Source organism: Terrapene carolina, unplaced genomic scaffold (assembly GCF_002925995.2).
Source record: "Terrapene carolina triunguis isolate 2854851 unplaced genomic scaffold, T_m_triunguis-2.0 Scaffold211, whole genome shotgun sequence".
Classification (NCBI taxonomy): Eukaryota; Metazoa; Chordata; order Testudines; family Emydidae; genus Terrapene; species Terrapene triunguis.
This window is the reverse complement of record NW_020664562.1, coordinates 38289971-38300560: the sequence shown is the minus strand read 5'-3', so window position 1 is coordinate 38300560 and position 10590 is coordinate 38289971. Positions and strand designations below refer to the sequence as shown.

The following is a 10590-nucleotide window of genomic DNA, read 5'->3' as shown; positions in this document are numbered from 1 at the left end:
CATTCCAGTGCTTCACCACCCTCCTAGTGAAATAGTGCTTCCTAATATCCAACCTAAACCTCCCCCACTGCAACTTGAGACCATTACTCCTTGTTCTGTCATCTGCCACCACTAAGAACAGCCGAGCTCCATCCTCTTTGGAACCCCCCTTCAGGTAGTTGAAGGCTGCTATCAAATCCCCCCTCATTCTTCTCTTCTGCAGACTAAACAATCCCAGTTCCCTCAGCCTCTCCTCATAACTCATGTGCTCCAGCCCCCTAATCATTTCCGTTGCCCTCCGCTGAACTCTCTTCAATTTGTCCACATCCTTTCTGTAGTGGGGGGGCCCCCCTCCATGGCCCAACCAGCTCTGGGAATGGCTTTTAGAATGCTGAGGGACTGCAGTTATGACTGCATGGGGTGTGTAAGCTCCTGCCCATGAGCAGCCTTGGAAGGGGCAGGCACAATCTGGCCCTTTAATTCCTAGCTTCAGTTCAACAAAAGCCTTAAATGAAAAATAAGTAAATCCTGTTTGCACTTAGTTCTTCGCCGTTCAGTTATGACTGTACTACTATAATTCTATTGTATAGTGATGGGCCCAAGGCCTCTGGATTTTGGGAGAGATCAGAATTTCCCATGTGGCCCTGTCCTTAAAATGGGCTGAATCAAAATTCAAGATCTGAACAACGTCAAGGGTTCAAAAACCAGAGCTGGATCTGAGTTCTGCAGCTTGTATCCATTGATACTAATATAGCTCATGTGAGTCTGTCTTGCTTTTCAGTTTAAATGTTGAGCAGGCTTTAGATGCCTCCTAGGTCTCTGTGTTCTGGCATTGCTCCAGGGAACCCTCATAACTTTCATTAATCAAAGCAGACAGTGGGGTAAATCAGAGTTATGTTCATCCTGCTCTCAGCACTGGACGAGGACATGCACTTCTCAGCAAACCTTTGTCCCATCATTTCTGTGATGTTGAAGCTCGTAATCCCTGTAAGAATTTCATAGCAGCATCTGAAAGAAGTAGTTTATAAAACATGTCTGATTCCTTGTTATTGAATTGCTCCATTAATATAACTTAATAAAAACACTCTGTTTAAAACAAACCCTGCTCTCTTTTCTTTCCTAGTCAGCAACACTCGGTTTATAGCAGCTGTAATTGAGCGGCATGCCCACAGTCCAGAACGTAGACGTCGGTACTGGGGGCGATCGGGAACAGAGAGTGATCACGGTAAGACCTTTAAACCCCCAATGACTCTGCATTCTCAGCTTGTTTCAGATGTTTGGCAACATAGGGGATAAGGCCAGACCAAAAAAAAAAAAATCTTTGCTCCTTACTGCTTCATAGTTAAACAATTTTGACACCTCTGAGTGCATGACACTGTCCAGCAATGAAGCTATTTTTGTAAGAGCAGTGTTATAACATGAGCTATTTAGCTTAATGCCGCATCCTCTGCATCTTATTCTTATATAGTGTTAGTTTTGTTGGATGTCTGATTGACTGGAATTCAAACAGATAGAAAAGTGACCAAGTTTACCACACCATTTTCCCATGGCCAAGCCTGACAGTTAATTCAGCATCTCAAAAACCATTCAAAGAGGTAAAGTTTATTGTCTTCATGACAGCAGAGAACTAATTCCATGCCCTTTGCTGTGAAGCTGGCACTCTTCTCTTAAAGGTGACCTTCACAGCTTTTTATAAAACTACCTCTCCACTCCAATAATATCTGCTGTATGCCTTCTGTAGCTAGGCTAAACTAAGCCTGGACTAGACTATGGGTCAAATACTCCCTTAGCCTTTCTGTTGGGCATTCAGCACATACTGCTGCAGTGGGAGGACATTTTATGTGCAAGTCAACTTTTAAAAAGATTATCGACATTTACTATATTTATAGTAATGGTGTTTGTGCTAGTGTCATTTAGTGTCTGATGACATTTCCATTGTCAACCCTTTTGGGGGGTTATCATTTTGTCATCATATTTCTTTCCACTCTGAAAAACAGTTGGGTAACTCTTTTTAATTAGATCTGTATCAAGTTATTGACCCATCAGGAAGACTCAGTGTAAGTTAAGTCAAGTCAAGGGTAGACAAGGCTGTCTGCCGGGGTGTTGGCAGTAGCTGAATGTCATCTTTATTGTGTTTAAATCAGACTCATTATGTTACTACATCTGATTTTGTATTATTAGAGTTTGATATCTTACACTCCTAGAAAGTCCTCGCTATCTGCCTTGACAGCGTGTAGCACTGAGGTGCCAGCAGGGGTAATCTCCTGCCCAGCTCTTTAAAGATACATATTGCTTTATTTCTTCTTCGAGTGATGGTCCTTATTGTATTCCACTGTGAGGTTATGCATACACACCATGTGCCTGGAGTTGGAGAGTTTTGAAAGCAGTGTGTGTTGGTCCATCCATGGACCCTGGCTCTCTTTGTGCTTCCTACTAAGATGGTAAAGGGCAGGGCAGACCAACCGCCTCTTCAGTTCCTTCTCACCATTGCATGGTCTGGGTCGGAACCTTCAGTGTCCTCATCTCTGATGTCATTCTAAATAAACAGGTGTAAATAGTTCTATTAATTCTTAAATAATTTGTAGATTAGTAGTTTTACCAGTTTTTAATAGTTTTAGTCGTTTTAGAGTAGATTATGGAGTGCCCACCTTTCCGAACCCATTTGGTTACCGCACTATGCCCAAAGCTCTGGGCTTCAAACTCTGTACCTCCTGCCTGCCATCTTTCTCGGTCAGTGATGACCATCAACGCTGCCTCTATGGCATGGGAGAAGCTCAGTGCAGTATCTGTCAGTCCTTCCCCAGCCATACCCAAAAAGGGCGGGCTCTGTGCCTCTATAAATATCTCATGCAGGTGGCCATGAGACCCCAATTGGACCTAGGCTGGGAACTACCTTCCCTGTTTATCAGCCTGATTCAGTAAGGAGTGCACCTCCCACTACAAAGTCTGACTCTGGTGCCAGTGAATCCATTACCACAGATCCCATGGCAGGGCCCAGTCAGGATATTAGGAAGCATTGCTATAAACATGGGACTAAGTCTTCCTCTAAGTCAATGTTAAAAAAATCGGACTTTCCGTCCACCAGCTCTGCTCATGAGGACTTAGGACGTACTAAGTCCTTTAGGCATGAGAAGAAAGGTCAGAAACATTGGGTTGCACCACCTCCAGAATGGCCCCCACTGGTACTGCCATCCCTGGCTCCTCACAAGACCCAGGACCCTCCCAATACCGGTGAAGTCCGACCACGGCCGGATACCAGCTTCGGCACCAGCTCCGGCAGCCCAAACAGATAGAATCCCTCTCACTCATGGGAGATCTGGATCCATGGCTGCTCTACAAGATATTTTTGCTTTCCCAGATCCAGAATCCCCCCACTCCATCAGGACCTTCAGTCCCCAGAGAACTCATCTCCCCTAAGAGATCTCCCTGCAGTACTGAGCCTGTCACCCCCACCACATATAACATACATGTCTCTGGCTGCACCAGAGTTGCCACTGTTGGAACCCAGTCAACCTTTTCTTCCTTGGGGGATTCAGACCCACCGGAAGAACTGCCTCTCCCATACTGCTCTTACCCATTTCCCAAAAGACATGCATGACCCTGGGATCAGCCACCGCCACATCTGCCTCTGAGTCATTAGCACGGGACCTCTACGAGCATCCATTGATCCCTCCAACTGGCCATATTGAGGACCCTGGGACCAGTACCCTCCTCCTGAGTTCTGTAGGGAGTCGCCTCCTGCTTCCCCTCCAAGGGAACCATCAAACTTGCCCCCGGATCTGACGACCGAGGAGAATACTATGCTCTGGTTCCAGCGGTTCCATCAGAACTGACTAAACTACTATCATCGTCACTGGAGAAAGCAGTGACTTCGACATCTCCTTCTCCCCTGGATGACGTCAAGCAATTCCAAGACTTGCTGCACAGTTGCTGGGGAACTTCAGATCCCATTAGAGGAAATCCAAGACACTCAACGACAAGCTCTTGAACATCCTCCATACCTCAACGCTCACAAGTTTTGCCCTCCATGTCAACAAGGAGCTGGCTAGAATGGTGTGGCACACTCCCGCCACCTGTGCTCCTACCCTCAAGGGTGTGGAGAGACTATCATGTACCAGCTAAAGGCTCAGAATTTCTATTTTCCCACCCACCTCCCAATTCTCTGGTGGTTCAGGCTGCTTCCAAAAGATCCAAGCAGCAAAATCCTAGATCTATGCCAGTAGTTAAAAAGGAAAATGCTTAGACCCATAGGCACCAGCTACTTGGGTGCTCTGGGGCTCAAGTACCCATGGAAAAAAATAGGGGGTGCTCAGCACCCACCGGCCACACTGGTTCCAGCCCCCAGGGCTGGCTGCCAATCAGCTGTTCAGCAGGTGGGATGCACTGGGGAAGGGAGGGACAGAGAGGAGGGAGAGCGGGGCCTCGGGGGAGGGGGCAGAGTGGGGGCAGGAAGAGGTGGAGCGAGAGCGGGGCCTCAGGGGAGAGGTGGAGCGCCCACCAGTAAAAATACAAGTCAGCTCCTGTGTTTAGACCTACTGGGAAGGGGGTTTTCTCATCCTCCAGTTTACAATTCAAGATAGCCAATTATCAAGTGCTATTTCCTCAGTTATGCTGTTTGAGGAATTCACCAGCAGTCTCCCACATTAGGACTGTACCTATTTCCAAGCTCTCATTGAGGAAGGTAAATTAATAGCCAGAACCACGGCTGATACTTCCTCTAGGGTCATGGCTATGGTCATCATTATGTGAAGGGAGTCCTGGCTCCATTCTACAGGATTCCCCAGGGAGGTCCAGAACACCAGTGAGGACCTCCCTTTTGATGAATCCCACTTCTTGAAGACAGACGATTCCCTACACACCCTCAAGGATTCTAGGGCCACCCTTCAATCACTGGGCGTTTATACACCTGCCCCCAAAAGGAAGTTTCATCACCAGTCAGCCACACCACAGTATAGGTGCCAACACTTTCACCACCAAAGACCATCCAAACCATCACGTAAAAAAAAAAAGGTTCAAAGGTCCCTCTTTCCCATGCCTCCTGCTATGGCCTTGACATTTCAATCCCAACCCTTGGCCAGGAGATATTTTTGATGCGAGCTCGACATCCGTGAACCGATAAGCTTAACACCTCACAACCGCACTACTCCATTTGGGGGTCGTCTAGCACTCTTTTTCAACACCTGAAGTACAATAGACAGGTGGGTGCTGAACATCATCCACTATGGCTATACAATCGAGTTTGTGATGCTACCTCCTCAAAAACCCCTGTTCCTATCTCTTCGGGGACCACTCTCATGAGACAGTATTCACACCCAAGAGGTGAGCTCTTTACTGCAGTGAGGGGAAATAGAACGTGTTCCTCCACCACAATATCATGGAATGGGATTTTACTCGACCTACTTCTTCATACCCAACCAGAAGGGCGGGTGAAGACCAATCCTCAACCTCTGTCATCTGAGTTGCTTCATCCACAAGCTCAGATGTCTGTCATGTTGGCTGCGATAATTTCATCATTAGATAAAGGCATGTGGTTCATGGCTCTCGATATGAAAGACTCCTACTTTCACATAGATGTTTGTCCCATCCACAGACACTTTCAGATTTATGGTGGGATCCGACCATTTGCAATATAGAGTGCTACCATTCGGGATAGCTACCGCCCCCAGGGTATTCAAAGGTATTTTCAGTGGTGGCTGCTCATGTCAGACATAATGGCCTACTTTTTTTCCTGTACCTCAACAACTGGCTGCTCACCACCAGATCCTACCAAGAGGCCTACACACGTATTTCTATGATCCTCCACCTCCTCACCTCTCTCGGAGTCAGTGTAAACATCGAAAAGTCTGTCTTCACCCCCACGCAGTCTGTGGACTTCATTGGGGCAACTTTGAACTCTATCACTGCGAGGCTTACTCACAGGCAGGTTCCAGATTATGAACGAGATCATTAGCTCGCATTATGAGCAATCCTTGAGTGACGACCAAGGCATGCCTGTCCATACTTGTCCACGTGGCCTCATGCCCATAGATCACTCCATTCGTGAGACTCCACCTTCGTTATCTTCAAGCAAGACTACAGTCAGTGTCCTCACCAAGTCATCTATGAACCTTCCCTTCACAGTTCCCATCGACATACTGTCCTTCCCTCCAGTGGTGAACAAACATTTATCATGTATGTATGGGTGTCCCCCCTCTTCTCCAGGCAAAACTGTCATTACTGTCGCATCCCGACTAGTCTGGAAAGCTCATGTGGACAACCACACTACCACACAAGGGACACCCCAAGAGTCCAGGGTGTGCACACTGATGTCCTGAAACTTTGGGCAGTAAGGAAAGCATGAGTTTTTTTTCCCCATTCATCCACTCACCGCATCCTGATGTCGGACAACACTGCAACTGTATTGTATATCAACAAGCAAGGGGGAGCAAAATTGCCTCAGTCAGAAGCACAAAGCGAGCCAGGGCACTTGCGCGGACCAACAGCACTGCTGTCAAAACTCTCCGACCCTGGGGGTGTGGTGCGGATGTGTAACCTCACAGTGGAATACAGGTAGGGACCACACATCTCAAGAATCTCCAGTTACAGGTAAGTAACCTCCTCTTTTTTAGATATCCATAGCTTCATCGCAGATAGGAGAGACCAGATTCCCCATCATCATCCTGTTTTTTCTCAGCTAAAGGGACACTATGACTCAGATTGTGAAAAGTAACGAGTGATTTCAGGTGCCGAAGGTGACACACCTTTAGAGAACCCTGATTTTTCAGAGATCAGTTTGAGAATCCAAAAATTGAGGCAGCCAAGATCATTAGTCACTTTTCACTACTCTTGGTCAGTATCTTCTCAGAGAGGGAAGTCAACAATCATAAAAACTACCGATCGTACAGATAACAAAAACAGTGTTCTCTTTGGAATGGGAGGGGTTGCCTGGGAGTAGAGTACGGTTGCCCATTGGGCCAGGGAACCAGGCACTCTCCAGCAGGGCTGTGAGGTCCACTGCTTGTTCCTGCTCTGTCCTCTACCGCTGCTTCCCAACCCCATAGTTATCTTCTGTGTTCCCCCGTAACCCTGCAGTAATAACCCCGGACCTGCCCCTGAAGTCCCAGGTGACCTTGCACAAGTGAGTTAACCTTTCTGAGCCTCAGGATATGTCTACACTACAGCAGCACAGCTACGACAATGCAGCTGTGCCATGGTAGCACTCCCTACGTCACTAGAGGAGGTTTTTCCGCCAGTGTAATTAATCCATCTCTCCAAGAGGTGGCAGCTAGGTCGACAGAATAATTCTTCTGTCGATCTCATTGCATCTACAGTGGAGTTTACATTGACCCAACTAAATCACATCGAGTGCGAATTTTTCCATAGCCCTGAGCCATATAGCTAGGTTGACCTAATTATTAGGTGTAGACCTGGCCATACTATCCTCGTTTGTAAAATGTTGCTAGTCTATCTCACCTGAATGCTGAGTCTTAAGTTATTTAATATTTGTAAAGTCCATGAAGATAAAAAGTACTAAGTATGTGTGAAGCTTTATCAATGACTAAAGCAGCAGCACAGTGAAAAGACAGTTGTACACCTTAATATATGTGAAAGATTGCAGTTTAACACTTGAGTCACATACAATTCAGCATCTCTTCTCTCAAAGAAATGAGAGATTTTTTTATGTAGAAGAAATGCAAGACTAGAAAACAGCTGGACAGAGGTTGATAGACCACACCGCAAATACATGGTGAAATTAATAGCATTAAACTGTATTTTTTAACAGTCCTGTAACCAGTTTTTCAACTAATTTACGTTAGTCTCAAGACCCTAAAACAGTTGAAAGGTAACAAAACATAAGCCCTCATTTAGCAGGGAACTAAATTTTCTATTTTTTGTGGGTTTTGTTTTCAGAACTGTTATACTGTTCTCATAGTTACAGCACATAAATGAAGTTCAGGAAATGCCATGACCAAACTGAAATTCACTTTTGGTATTCTAGATTAAACTAGCTGCATGAGATGAAAGCCTCTTTAGGAGTTAGGTGATATAAGATGTATTTTGATTATCTTCCTTTCTTGGTAGACCAAATTAATATTCTTGTAAGAGATCCAGTCTGATCAGTTGCAAGGATGCATGCGGTACCTTGAACACAGGCATACCAGGCTGCTTTGAGGGTTTTGCAGTAGATATGCTGTGGCACTTGTCTGAGATCAGGCAAGATTTCAGGCAGCTGGTAGGCTGGGTACATTGTGATACTCACTTAGAGTATTTCCCTCTGTCTCCCTGCTTTAGTCATTTCGTTTCATGAGATTTTAGCCAGAAAAGGGTCTGCAGGATTTGGCTTGATTAATCCATTCTAAGTACGTTCTTATAGATTCACTAGATGTAACTCTTCAGCACTGTGTGTGTGTGTGTGTGTGTGTGGAGATGGATGGATGGATGGATGGATATGTATATATTTAGTTACAAAACATTTCTACTCAGCTGTCTATAAGCAGATTGGTTTGGCTGTCACAAATCTGAGCAGGGCAGCTGATAGGTAAGTACTGATGGATGCTGGCAGTAGATTCAACAGAATATTAATATTCTGTTACTTCTGAAACTTTAAGGAAAGTTCTGTAATATTTTTTACAAAAATCCCAGAACTTTGAAAATAGAACACTTTCATCTCCAAGGACCTTTTTCATTTTAAATATATATATCATTTTAAAAAATCATACAGAGATAATGTGAAGTATTTACCATTAGAATAGTTGATGGCTTTTCTAAGGAAGTTTTAGTTTATTAGGAATGGGAATAATGTACAATTTAAAGAGTGTAGCTCAAATTTGACTTAGTTTTTGTTCCTTATCTATTTGCAAAGTCCAAATAATTTTTAAGGCTTTTGCCTCCAAAACCATACTTCTTCTTTATTGTATATTTTTAAATAAATGCCAGTAGGTAGATAGGTTTGTTTGTTTGTTTGGTAGGGAACCAGATATTTCAAAGTGAGGCTGCCAACAGGCTATTTAAAAGCAGGGAGAAGAGGGAGGAAGGAATTATTTTAAAACTGTACAAGATTGTCTACTGTGTGTCTTTATTTTAAAACTGTTTGTTTGTTGGGCCCTATTCTGTAAATCATTGAGTTCCTCCATTGATCTTAATGGGTTTTGGGGCGTTCAGTACCTTGAAATGTTGGGCCTTTTGCCCTAGACCATCTGTTCTTACTGGTATTGTTTTGTGTTCTAGGCTATAGCACTATGAGTCCTCAGGAAGACAGTGAAAATCCTCCATGCAATAATGATCCACTATCAGCTGGTGTTGACGTTGGAAACCATGATGAAGATTTAGATCTGGATACCCCACCTCAAACAGCTGCACTCTTGAGTCATAAGTTTCACCACTACAGGTTGCACCATCCAACTCTTCATCACAGCCACCACTTACAGGCGGCAGTCACAGTGCACACTGTGGATGCGGAATGCTAATACACTTTATTCTTTGGGAAAAGATGACAAAAGAAATGCAGTTTGTTAGCAACGATCCATACAGCAATGGGGAGCTTTGTGGTTGTGCTTTTACCAGGAGTGGTTTAACTACCTTCCTAAAGAAACTGTTACATGCACACAACATTTACATTTACAAAATGTAACGTTGGCTCTGGAATGGAGGGAAAATCAGCATGATGAATGGACCTGCCATAACATTTTAATAAAATGCAGCGGGAGGCCTGTTAGACCTCCAAACACTGGGATAAAAGTTTATACACTAACTAAAGCTTTAGGAACCCTGTTAAGCTGAGCCAAGAGAAGGGAGAGCTCAAAGAAGATGAAGATGTTTTACTTTCCTTAACTGGAAGAGTATAAAGCTGTGCAACCAGAGACAAAAAAGGTGCTGGTTACAGAAATGGGTTTTTTGAGGTTTCCGTTCGTTTTTTAGAAAGTACATTGCTCTTACAATTGCTGTGTGGGACCTGGGACAATGCATCTCAAGATTTTTAAGTAAAGGATTATTTTTCTACTATTTATTGAACTTGAAACATTCATGAACTTTGGGGGGAGGGGAAAAACACATTAGTGACTATTGACAAGGACAGCATACATTCTGTGTGATGGTGAAGTCATTCTTCCAAGGAAGGCGTCTGCTTCTTATTAGCTGATATTCATCCACAGCCTCACTTTGCAAAAAGGGAAAATGAAGAATCACTCTCTGATTTGTTTACATGTTTTCTAACCACAGTCGTTTTGTGTAAATTTTACCACCTGATTTGTAATCGGTTGGGTTTTTTAAAATTTGCAAAAGGGAAGAATCCTCTGCTTTCCTACCAAAGCACTAAGTATTCTCCCTGTCTTTACACCTCTGACCACTCTTAAATGCCCTCAAGATCTGGGACAGGATTCCCTTCACTGTAATAATACAGTTTGAACTGCATTAACAATCAGAGAATTCCAAAATGAAAAACATCCCATTTCTCTGTTTCCTTAGACCATTGGCAAAAGCAGAAGGTGGTAAAACACATTGTAAAATTCAGGTTGTTACAGAAGGTTTCTGTTGAAATCGTAATTATAAACTGCTGCTGTTTATCTGGAATTTAATACTGCTTTGTGATTCATGCAGGGATTAATCAAGTCTTGCTAATACAACATGGGGCGT

At 44.2% G+C, this 10590-nt stretch overlaps 1 protein-coding gene across 1 annotated transcript in view; it reads left to right on the top strand.

Annotated features, from left to right (window-relative positions):
* The window catches only part of LOC112115974 (VWFA and cache domain-containing protein 1), a 194665-nt gene extending 184563 nt beyond the window's left edge, over positions 1 to 10102 (top strand). Inside the window, exons 26-27 of the mRNA XM_026656018.2 lie at positions 1103 to 1204; positions 9187 to 10102. Coding sequence (XP_026511803.1) covers positions 1103 to 1204; positions 9187 to 9425 — 341 coding nt within the window. The 3' untranslated portion in view covers positions 9426 to 10102. The remainder of the gene's footprint in view (positions 1 to 1102; positions 1205 to 9186) is intronic.
* The last annotated feature ends 488 nt before the right edge of the window (positions 10103 to 10590 follow it).